Source organism: Pseudoliparis swirei, chromosome 6 (assembly GCF_029220125.1).
Source record: "Pseudoliparis swirei isolate HS2019 ecotype Mariana Trench chromosome 6, NWPU_hadal_v1, whole genome shotgun sequence".
Classification (NCBI taxonomy): domain Eukaryota; kingdom Metazoa; phylum Chordata; class Actinopteri; order Perciformes; family Liparidae; genus Pseudoliparis; species Pseudoliparis swirei.
The window spans coordinates 5,468,115-5,480,178 of NC_079393.1; the positions used below are offsets into that span (position 1 = coordinate 5,468,115).

The 12,064-nt window shown below is 45.1% G+C and overlaps 2 protein-coding genes across 5 annotated transcripts in view; one reads left to right on the forward strand and one right to left on the reverse strand.

The window, feature by feature from the left end:
* LOC130194621 (AP-3 complex subunit beta-2) overlaps positions 1-2,785 on the forward strand; it is a 43,173-nt gene extending 40,388 nt beyond the window's left edge. For all 4 annotated transcript variants that reach the window (XM_056415640.1, XM_056415642.1, XM_056415641.1 and 1 more), the window contains one exon: positions 664-2,785. In XM_056415640.1, coding sequence (XP_056271615.1) covers positions 664-814 — 151 coding nt within the window. In that variant the 3' untranslated portion in view covers positions 815-2,785. The remainder of the gene's footprint in view (positions 1-663) is intronic.
* sv2 (synaptic vesicle glycoprotein 2) lies at positions 1,750-11,948 on the reverse strand. The gene is made up of 13 exons (XM_056415648.1): positions 11,852-11,948; positions 11,021-11,119; positions 9,913-10,074; positions 9,131-9,293; positions 8,854-8,975; positions 7,597-7,760; positions 7,089-7,169; positions 6,787-6,888; positions 5,699-5,787; positions 4,663-4,802; positions 4,410-4,505; positions 4,113-4,272; positions 1,750-3,479 (listed from the first exon to the last, which is right to left on the reverse strand). Exons 1-13 carry the CDS (start codon positions 11,943-11,945, stop codon positions 3,296-3,298), a joined length of 1,656 nt encoding a protein of 551 aa, XP_056271623.1. The 5' UTR covers positions 11,946-11,948; the 3' UTR covers positions 1,750-3,295.
* Between the last annotated feature and the right edge of the window lie 116 nt (positions 11,949-12,064).

Here is a 12,064-nt window from a genome sequence, read left to right on the forward strand (position 1 = left end):
AAGTACGTAACTTAAATAATGTAACGCGTAATCTTTGTTTTTAGAGCGTAATAAGATAGCTGAAGTATAGAAATGAGAAAGAAAATGGAAATATTCGAGCCAAGTGCGGCACTTTAGTAAATTGCGTATTTAACCCTCCTGTTACCTTCGGGTCAATTTGACCCCATTCAATGTTTAACCCTCCTGTTACCTTTATATTTACTGACATATTTTACCTTTGGGGTCAATTTGACCCCAGCAATTAAAACCTCCAGAAAATTATTAGAAAATTAATATTGTTTCCCAAGTTTAAGTGTGAGGTACTTTATGTTTGTTTGTTGACTACCTAAATAGCCCTTTAAATATATAAAAAAGTTGATATTTCTTATATGTTTGACACAGTGAAAAACAGCCTGGGGTCAAATTGACCCCAAAGAACACCGACGTTAAACATTGAATGGGGTCAAATTGACCCGAAAGGTAACAGGAGGGTTAAGGAAGTTATTTATCTTCATGCCGTCACGCCAAGATGTTTAAAAGTTATTGTTCTTAAATTGTTGACGATCCGGCTGGTCGACTCACGCGTGTCCCTCCTTTTTTTTGTTATCCTGTGGCTTCATCTTCACTTTACTATCTTTGCCGCTTTGACCTCAGTCCTCCTCTTCCTCCTCCTCGAGTCCTCAGGTTCGCGGGCCGCACGGTGACCAGCGGCAGCCTGGTGTTGGCCACCGTGGTCACCAAGGAGGCGGCCTCCGCCCAGCTGACGGTCAACTGCGAGAAGATGGTAATCGGCACGATGCTGGTGAAGGACGTCCTGCTGGCGCTGACGCAGTGACGCCCCCCCCCTCCCCCTCTCAGTGACCCCGCCTCTCGCATAGCGCCCGTCACGCGTGTAGCATCTTTTAGAAACGACTGCCGTCTCCACCGAACGACAATCAGACGTGACCTGATGTGAAATCCCTCGCTCCCTTTTTAAGTTTCTCACGACGTCGTGATCCCAAAAAATATTTTTTTCCTTCCGCCGGGAGACGAATTTGATTTATTTTGAAATAATTTAGCAGAATTTGAATTTGTCTTCCTGTCGGCGGGACGCAGCGCGACGTGACCGTGAGAACGAACGAATGAAGGAATGAAAGGCGAGTTCAGTGATGGACGGAATACACAATTAATTAAAAAAAAGAAACAAGGCAAATAGAAGAATACGCAAAAGAAGATCAAAACAAGAGACGGCGGCTTGTTTTTGGACCCAGACGTACGTTCGCCGTTAAGCGACCTCGGGAGGAGGAAGTCGGGTGACGTAGTCAAACTTTTATTTGGGGTAATGTGGTGCGTAAAAATGGACGGATGCTGTTGGGTGAGAGGATGAAAGGAATAGTCCAAAGTCTGATTTTAAAAAAACAGAACAATCTTGTTTCAATCATAAAGTTTATTTTATTCCAAAATACTCGGTGCCCCGAGTAAGTCGCTCTATAAAGTTTATTGAAATAAAACCGGAATAAAGACGGATCTTTATGGATGAGCGTCTCCGTCGTGGTGCAGTCGTTCACTTATGAAAACTGAAGATGTATAAATGTTATTGTGTTTTACAACATGTAATACAGTACTGCTATAAGTAAGGTGTGTGTGTGTGTGTGTGTGTGTGGGCGTGATGACACTAAACATTTAATTAGCCGTTTTTATAATGACTCAAAATGACACTCGACTTGAAAACATCATGAAGCATTTTCTTATAATAATAATAACACTGATAATAATAATAAACACTGGACAATAAGTAGAAAATCACTTTAATCACAATATTTAAAAGTCTCACATTTTACATTTAGTTAGATTCAAAAATCTGCCTGAGAACAAATCTATTTATCATTAGTTACCAGATTAACTTCAGATAATTTTATTTTCAACATTGAAAAATAATAAAAATAGATTTCCTTGGCTCATAAAATGTAAGAAAATATTAATCTATTTTTTATTTATAGTTTTTCTTTGTCTCAAAACCCCCCAAAAGACTTGAAAACCAGTAAATATTCACATTTAAGAATCTATTATTAACACAAACAAACAAGTTGTTCTTTAGAGGTGCTGGTTTGCTTCCAGTCGTTATGCTAAGCTAATGGACTAGCTGCATATTTATTATTTACATATCAGTCTCCTCATCTACCTTTAATTTTCTACTTTAATTCAGGGTTAAAATCCTCCCGGCTTCGACGCGTTCCGTAACCATGACGTTTACTACGTCAACAAACCTTCCCCAACATCCCAATACGACTCGATTATTTACGTTTTAGTTCACGAGAATGAATCGCGAGACCTTTCCAGATCGTGACGGCGTGAAGTCGAGCGTCACCGCGGCCTCGTCTTGTTTTCAGGTCAGAGGTCATGTGACTTCTCTTCTCCGTCCAAGCTGCATGTTTCTTATATTTTAACACGATATCTGTGTATTTATTGTTTTACCGTCGTAAAATGTGTTTTACCAAAGGAGTACGTTACCGAGCGCCGTCAGCGCTTTTATTTCTGCCTTTTCTTCTTTTTTCTTTTTACCTGCTGCTTTGTTTACCATGAAACCTCTCAGACCTGACGTGTGAGTCATGATGAAGAATGTAAAGAGTAAAATACACGACACTGCTGATGTAAACGCTGAAAAAGAGACTGATACATTATTTAATTCAGGTCTTGCATTTTTTTTTTTAACCTGCATCTTTCAAATATCCAAAGTGTTTAATTTAAACCGTGTGTGGTTGTGAAATGTGGTCCTGAAGTATTACAAGTTTATTTATTATACAAATAAAAAAAATAAAAACCAAAAGTCTGGTGTCAGGTTATTTAATCAAATCGTTCTCCGTAATCCGCCCCAAAAATGTCTAAAACACGTCGTTTTTTTTTGGACACACACACACGGACGGTTCTCCAGGGTCTCTTTTTGAAAAGGCCGTTTGTTGGTACAGAACAAAAGGCCGAAGAATGACCACGACATAACTTTGACATGGTAAATCACAAAGTAACACGCATGAGGAACGTGCAGCGCTTTTACATCTTTGATTATCTGTGAAGTCGGGAGTTGTTAATAAAAGTCAGACCCGACGCCTTCGAGGCCCGTCTGGGCTCAAGGTGACGGAAACATCTTTATAAACGAGCCTCTAGTCCAATCAGCGATGAGTCTCCAGACACTCACCGTGAGGCCCGACTGATCCTTTGAGGTCTTGTGACGGTGTCCTCCATGCTCACGTCTGAGGCACAGGGAGACGACCTCGGCTTCCATACAGGAACACTCGGAGGATGTCTTCGTGTCGGGTGGAGTCGGGTGGAGTCGGCGGCATCAGGCGAGCTCCGTCTGTCGGGTCTGCGGCAGCACGAGAGCCACCAGGCCTCCGATCAGCAGCAGTGCCGACACCAGCAGCACCGGGACGGCGCAGTTCGTGTCCACCAGCCCGCCGAAGGCCACGTTGCCCATGATGGCCGCCACCCGGGCCACGCTGGTGAAGAAACCGAGAGCGGAGGACCTGAAAGAGGAAGGAGAGAAACACCGGGAGAGAGGTGATGATTAATAAATATAGAGAACATATATGGGAACTGATTATTAAATATAGAGATCATATATGGGTACTGATGTATTAAATATAGAGATCATATATGGGTACTGATGTATTAAATATAGAGAACATATATGGGTGCTGATTATTAAATATAGAGAACATATGGGTGCTGATTATTAAATATAGAGAACATATGGGTGCTGATTATTAAATATAGAGAACATATATGGGTGCTGATTATTAAATATTGAGAACATATATGGGTGCTGATTATTAAATATAGAGAACATATATGGGTGCTGATTATTAAATATAGAGAACAGAGCTGATTATTAATAACCTCACTTTCATTTCTCCTGCACATTTACTTTGACACAGAAAACACAGCTAGTACTCAGAGGAAGTGTCTAAAACAAGAGGAAGAAACGTATTAGATCATAGAAAAACTATAAAAAGTTAAATAGTTAAATTAGAGCGTGGCCATTAAATGAAAGATCGTTTTATAAAAAAGTCTGTGCAAGAACATTATTGTTTTTTCCTTTAGTCCTAAAATGTCCTCGTTAGGGAAACAAACATATGTGAGCAGGTCCAAAGGTTTACCGGAGCTGGGTGGGGTAGAGCTCCGTTCCCAGCACGTTGAGGGTGTTCCAGGTGACCACCGACACGCCGCTGAAGACGCAGCACAGGACCAGACTCTGGACTTTGGTCCGGACCACGTAGATGAGGAACACGCTCAGGCTGGACACCAGCAGGCTGCAGGCTGGAGGCGAGACGTTCAGGGGACATTCGAGGATTAAAGCACAGCTGGTGTGTGTGTGTGTGTGTGATGGTGAGTTCGAGGTGCAGGAATATTGATTAAAATAAGGTATTAATAGTCCAGAATGCTGAAGGACTCACACAGTAGAGCCTTTCCCCCCAGCCTGTCCACCATGAAGATGGTGAAGATGTTTCCCGGGAGGTTCGATGCAGCAATGATGAAGCCCTCCATGTACACTGAGGAGAGGAAGAGGCACAGGAAGGGTCAGAGGAAACATCCACTCATCATTCTGTGTCTGGGTCGGTGGAGCTTATAAGTGTCTATATATATTATTTATTTTACATCTCAGACACACACACCCACACACACACAGACACACAGACACACAGACACCTGCTGTCTTGACCGGGTAGCAGCTGTGGTTGTGGAGCGTAGGAGACGTGATGGTGGCCGTGGTGTTGGCGCACGGCGAGCCGCCGCCGCTCTCCATTCGCTCAAACAGCGCCGGGAACCACATCCACAGCCCGTAGTAACTGAAAGAGATAAGACCAACACTTGAATGTGGAAACAGTTTTGTAAAGGAGGACGTGGAGGAGGAAGTGGAGGAGGACGTGGAAGAGGACATGGAGGAGGATATGTAGGAGGAAGTGGAGGACGTGGAGGAGGAAGTGGAGGACGCGGAGGAGGACGTGGAAGAGGACATGGAGGAGGATGTGGAGGAGGAAGTGGAGGACGACGTGGAGGAGGACGTGGAGGACGAGGAGGACGTGGAGGAGAACGTGGAAGAGGACATGGAGGAGGATGTAGAAGAGGACATGGAAGAGGAAGTGGAGGAGGACGTGGAGGAGGATGTGGAAGAGGATGTGGAAGAGGATGTAGAAGAGGACATGGAAGAGGAAGTGGAGGAGGACGTGGAGGAGGATGTGGAAGAGGATGAGGACGTGGAGGAGGATGTGGAAGAGGACATGGAAGAGGATGTGGAGGAGGACGTGGAAGAGGACATGGAAGAGGATGTGGAGGAGGACGTGGAGGAGGATGTGGAAGAGGACGTGGAGGAGGAGGAGGATGTGGAGGACATGGAGGAGGACGTGAAGTAGGACATGGAGGAGGATGTGGAGGACGTTGTGGAGGACGTGGAGGAGGAGGAGGAGGAGGGCGTGGAGGAGGACGTGGAGGAGGAGGAGGAGGACGTGGAGGAGGAGGAGGAGGACGTGGAGGACATGGAGGAGGACGTGAAGTAGGACATGGAGGAGGATGTGGAGGAGGACGTGGAGGAGGAGGACGTGGAGGAGGACGTGGAGGAGGACGTGGAGGAGGAGGAGGAGGACGTGGAGGACATGGAGGAGGATGTGGAGGACGTGGAGGAGGACGTGGAGGAGGACGTGGAGGAGGACGTGGAGGAGGAGGAGGGCGTGACGGGGTCGCTCACCCGAAGGAGATGCAGTAGAAGACGAGGAGCAGAGCGACGCTCCTGGACCGGAGCGAACCAGTAAACATCTGTTTCATCGGCATCAACACCTGCAGGACAAAGACGGGATTTAAAATGACATCGACACATTTTATAGAATAATAATAATCAAGGAAATATACTTCAAAAAGAAATATTAGCAACAGGGAAAAATGCTAATCTTTTTGAAAATGTTTGGGGATATGTTTTAAACCACAATAACTGGCACCCTGAGAGGCTGCTGCTGGCTCCATGACTTCAGCTTAAAGAGACTGGCACAGGTTTTAAGAACTCATAATTAAGAATTATTTTTTTAAACACTCTTTAATGAATGTGTCAAATCCAATAACCACACGGCAAATCTGCAAAGAAGCTAAAATAATCACACGTTTAATCGAAAATAATCAACGGACATTTTTTGAGCGAGTTCCAGTTTCTCAAAAGTGCTGATTTACTATATAAAAAGTAAAACATATTTATTTTTTAATTGCGAAAATAATGATGACAGAGAGCAGTTCAAGACAACCGCGCTGCGTCGGGTCCTAAAGGACACGTATTGAACTAAAGGCTCTACGGAGACGTCGTCAACAGGCATCTCACTTTAACTAAAATAAACTTAAACTAAATGGTCACTTTACTTTTCCTCTACCCAGAACAAATGCACTTCAGAAATCAGTAATGTCCAGAGCCGTTGCAGACTGGAATGTGCTCCCCTCATATGTGACTAACAAGAAATAAACGTGATTTCAAAAGGAAACTTCAGGCAGCAATAATCAGAAAGGAAATTAGAGTAGATTAGGTTATTATTTTAGGTATTTGGGTATTATTATTTTACTTTTAATGTAAATGTTGTTTTCAAAGTCTTAGTGTTTTTGTGATAATTGATCATGCTGTACTGCATTTTATGTATTTGTATTTTTTGCCTGGACCCCAGGAAGAATAATCTCCACTACGGTGTAGACTGATGGGGATCCTTAATAAACTAAACTAAACTAAACACATGGAGCAGAATATTAAATAATAAATATCCTTTTATCCTTTCACGCATTTCCTCTCCGTGGATGTCGTACCTTCCTCAAACCACAGGCCAGCCTCTCTCGCCGTGAGCCGCCGTGGGTTCTGGTCTCCTCCGGTCCTCCTCTCTGCTTGGAGCTGGTGCACAAGCCAAACTCCTTCAACAGAGCGGAAGACAAGAATCCATCGTTACTTTACTGAAGAGCGGAGGGAGGACAGGTTGAGAGAAGTAACACAAATGATCTACTTTCAATACAAACATCACTTCCCTTGTTGCACTATTTGTTTGTTTTCATTTTGTTTATGATCATTTGGATCCTTATCTTTTTGTATTTGACCAACATCACGCCGTTCATACCGGTAAATTCTTTCCTTTCCCCCACGTGTTCAGCTTAAACATCACTTGGAAGACGTGGATCGCCTCTTTCTCACGGCCCGTCTGGCAAAAGACAGGACGGGGAAAAAAATACATGTATTAAAACTAGAACGGGCACTCGGTAGAGTGCACACCTTCTCATATCACAAGATTGGGCATTGAATTATGAACATTTTGGCATTAGTTGCATGCCAATTGGATAGAAATTGACCGCGCTATGGTAAAAGGAAGATCTTGACCTTTTCATGACCTTGACCTTTGACCCGATCGATCCCAAAATCTAATCAAATGATCCCCGGATAATAACCAATCATCCCACCAAATTTCATGCGATTCGGTTTAATACTTTTTGAGTTATGCGAGTAACACGCATACAAATAAATAAATAAATACACGGCGATCAAAACATAACCTTCCGCATTTTCAATGCGAAGGTAACAATAACTCGGAGAAAAGGACGGGGCTGCAAAAACCTTGAAAACAAATGTACCTCCATGAGGAACTTGGGGCTCTCGGGCATGAACAGCCGGAAGAGGAGGGCGGAGCTGAGGCTGGGGACGGAGCAGAGCGCCACGAACAGCCTCCAGCTCTGGAAGTCCAGCGTTCCCACAGAGAAATGTGCCCAGTTGCTTGGGATCACCAGCCAGGCCAGACCTGCAGACAGGAAGCAGCCGTCGGTCAAGAGCGCCGCCCGCCGAGGACCTGCCGCCTCGCGCCCCGAAGGGGAGGAGTCACAATATGTGCGTTTGAAGGATGCATCAACACCATTAAAGGTGGAGAGGGTGAGAAGCGTTTGACTAAACTTGGGACTGATCCAGCTCCGGGAATCCAGCCAGAGACGGATTCATTTGTTTGGCTCCGACTGCGAGCCGACAGACACTGAAGAGCAACCTGGAGACGGAGTTAGAGCTCCTAGTGGTTGAAACGTGAATGACATCTGTAGTTTGTCTCAACCTCTCTCTCTCTCTCTCTCTCTCTCTCTCTCTGTGTCTCTACAGCCACTATCTAATAAATAAAAGGCAACATGAGAAATAAATATGAACTTAAATCATTAATTCATTTGAGATGTTGTCGTGTTCATACTATCACAAGCCAGTTTCAGCAATATTATACGGACCAAAAATTCTCTCTCTCCCTCTCTCTCTAACTCTCTCCCTCCCTCTCTCTCCCTCTCTCTCTCCCCCCCTTTGTCTCTCTCTCTCTCCCCCCTCTGTCTCTCCCTCTCTCGCTCTCCTTCTCTCTCTCCCCCTCTCTCTCTCTCTCTCCCCCTCACTCTCCCCCCTCTCTCTCTCTCTCTCTCTCCCCCTCCTCCTCCTCATCATCCTCTCTCTCCCTGCCTGCCTCCCTCCCTCTCTCCCTCTCTCTCTCTCTCTCCTCTCCTCTCCCCTCCTCCTCCTCCTCCTCCTCATCATCATCCTCTCTCTCCTCTCTCCCCTCTCTCCCCCCTCTCTCTCTCCCTCCTCTGTCTGTCTCTCTCTCTCTCTCCTCTCTCGCCTCTCCCCTCTCTCCCCCTCCTCCTCATCATCCTCTCTCTCCCTCCCTCTCTCCCCCCTCTCTCTCCCTCTCTCTCCCTCTCTCTGTCTCTCTCCTCTCTCTCCTCTCCCCTCTCTCCCCCTCCTCCTCCTCCTCCTCATCATCATCTCTCTCCCTGCCTGCCTGCCTGCCTCTCCCCCCCCTCTCTCTCTCTCTCTCCCCCTCTCTCTCCCTCCCGCAACACTGACATCGTCCTCTTGACGTATGTCCCCACCTGCAGCCAGGATGTTTCCTGCCATCCAGAAGGCGGCCAGAGCGCTGATCATGGCGCCTCTCCTCAGTCGGGGCATGAACTCGGAGAAGTAGGAGAAGACGACGGGGATCGAGCCCCCGACCCTGCCGAGGCGGAACAACAAGTTATTCTCGTGCGCATGAGGGCGCGGCTAAAACGAGTCGGACCATTGTTTTCCCACGAAGGAGCCGAGCATCAGAAAAACATATCCACTGTAAACTCCATCCCTCCAGAAGGAAAACAAAAGAACCGTCCTCACCCGACGCCGCTGATGAACCGCAGCAGCAGGAAGAGCCAGAACCACGGGGCCACGCTGGCCAGACCCCCGAACACCCCGTTGACCGCCAGGGACACAACCAGGACCCGGCGACGCCCCCTCTGGTCCGCCAGGTATCCCCACGTGTAGCCGCCCACCATCATGCCTGGAGAATAACAGGAAAGACGACAATAACATACACACACCAGCCATCTTGTTTGTTCCTTTAGTGTTGATTTTACAACTAGATTTAAGAGTTTAGGCTCTTTTTCTTCTTTTATACAAATGTTGGTGACATTTCTGAACTCCAGTTTTAACTCATTCTTCACTGCAGCCTCATTTTTTTGAATAATTCAGACAAACATAAAATGAAAACTATACATTTATTTCTCTTTTGTATAATGTTGTATTACCTATTTGTGTAACACTGCAAAGTCAGTCATTGTGACTACTTTAGAATTGTACACATGAGGTATGATAAATACCTCAAACTTTAGGACTGCAACATTATTGACAAACCTGTGTATTATTTGATTGATTAATTGTTTAGTCTATAAAATGCTAACATATAAAAGTACCATATAGTGATGTCTTCAACATGATTGTTTTGTCCAAAGTCTAAAACCCAAAAATATTAAATCCACTGTCACATATGATTAAAAAAAGCAGCGAAACCAGAGAACAATCGGCCGTTTTGCTTAAAATAAACAATTTCTGTCGATGCACTTCAGCTCAGGTACGACACACACACACACACGCCGATTCATTGACTGACCGTGACTCACCGAGGAAGATGCTGCTGGTGAGCAGGCCCATGTCTGAGGAGCTCAGCAGCAGGTCGCAGCGCGCCGTCGGCAGCAGGAAAGACACGCAGAGGATCTCCACGGCGTCGCTGGCGTTGGCCCAACCACACACCACCAGCAGCAGCCAGTGGAACCAGCCAAAACCTGAGGGGCCGAGAGCGGAACGGAGAGTGAGTGATCAAAGAGAGAAGTTTGTATCTTACGGTGCTTGTAGTACCGTATTGCCCCACTAGAGGGCTGCGCTCACTAAATATGGGGCTGCTTGTGGTTCCTAGAGTCTTAAAAAGTAGGATGGGAGTCAGAGCCTTCAGGGATCAAGCTCCTCTTTTAAGGAACCAGCTTCACCTTCAGTCCTGGAGGCAGACACAGTCACCTCATTTAATAGTAGACTGAAGACTTTCCTCTTGATAGTCTTATAGTTCGGGCTGAATCAGGTTCACCTGGTCCAGCCCTAGAGATGCTGCTATAGGCTGATAGGCTGCTGGGGGACGCTTAGGATACACTGAGCACCTCTCTTCCTTCTGTACACATGACATCTATTGTTCTGTCCATCCTGGAGAGGGATCCTCCTCTGTTCTCTCCTGAAGGTTTCTTCCCTTTTCCCCCCTGAAGGGTTATTTGGGAGTTTTTCCTGATCCGATGTGAGGTTTTGGGGCAGCAGGGATGTCTATGTGTACAGATTGTAAAGCATTCCGAGACAAATTCGTAATTTGTGAAATTGGGCTGTACAAATAAACTGAATCTTCTCTTCTCTCTCTCTACTCATAGATGAATTTTCATCTCTCCATCATTACTAACTCTGCTTCCTCCCCGGAGTCTTTGTGACTCCACGTCTCATAGGGTCCATTGGACCTGGCTGGGTCTGAAGCCTGATGATTTGTTATAGACTATGAAACAATGCTGTGTTTTTAGTTCGTAGATAATTTTTCAGCGAAGAAAGATCCTCCCGTTTAAACGACATATTTAGGTCCTCAAACAACTGTTCTACCAAGTTTCCCCCTCTCTAGAACCACAATACCACGTTCCCTTTTGCTTTTGTTGCACATGCAACATAAAACACGACAGTCAAAAGAAAAAACGACCATCGAACCTGCTTCCTCTACCGCTTCCTCGTACGTTAATCTTCTCTTGGCGTTCCCACCGGGGTCACACGTGATTTTCGACGTGCACCTGTCGAACATAATTTCTTCTAAAAAAAAACAGAGCACACAAACGGATCAAAGCAAACAAAGGGTTCAAAAGAAAAGGGAAGTTTAATGAACACAATGTTTAATTACCACAATCTAATAGACAAACAGAAACCCTGGATCAGGAAGTATTTCAGTGGTTGTCGGTTTTCTGAACAATATAACAAAAATGGGTTGTGATGTGCTGTATTGAGAAAATATGTGAGCAATTAAATAGCTACTGTTTTGATAATTGATTAATTCAAGAAAACATTTAACAATTCAAGCAAACATGCCAAGATGTCACTGGTCCAAGCTTCTCAAATGAGATCACGTTTGTTGTTATTAAAAGAAGCAGAACTTACTGAACTTTCAAATGAAGTACAAATTCCTTTAAATTATACTCAAAAGTTGTAGCTAGTTGAATAAATGTACTTACTGAAGCTGTTTAAAAAAAAGGGGGATATTGTGTGTCATGCACTACAAATCCAGTTGTTTTTCTTCTTCTGCATGGACAGGTGTAGTATTATTATATTGGTCTTTAAAATGAATACAAATAAATAAAAGAACAATATCTAATGATCTAACGTTAATTACCTGTTAATGAGGTAAGAACTACTGATGGGTGCGTGCGCACCTGTGTGTATATGTATGCGTGTACATGTACGTGTGTGTGTGTATGTATGTATGTTTGTGCGACACGACTTCAATTACAGTTTGTGACGAAATAAAGTCCCAACAAGTGTTCCGGTTACCTTCGTCTGAGTCCCGCTGCTCTCGCTCCGGGTATTCACCTGAGAGAAGCGGCTCTCGCGCTTCACAGTCTCCGATATGCACGTGACGAAACATCTCCACCCTCCCACGACAACAAAAGAAGAAGAAGAAGAAGAAAAAACTCAATATGGGCGCGGATTGGCACCGCTGTCCAGGTCCATGTTACCGTCTCAACCGCTGCATTTGTCTCATGG

Excerpts from the sequence above, each read along its gene's own strand:
- sv2 (XM_056415648.1), bottom strand. The coding sequence starts at position 11,945 with ATGTTTCGTCACGTGCATATCGGAGACTGTGAAGCGCGAGAGCCGCTT. Across the intron at positions 7,170-7,596 it reads GCCCCAAGTTCCTCATGGAG|ACGGGCCGTGAGAAAGAGGC; the intron begins GTACATTTGTTT and ends GTCTTTTGCCAG. Across the intron at positions 4,273-4,409 it reads GGGGGGAAAGGCTCTACTGT|CCTGCAGCCTGCTGGTGTCC; the intron begins GTGAGTCCTTCA and ends TCTCGCCTCCAG.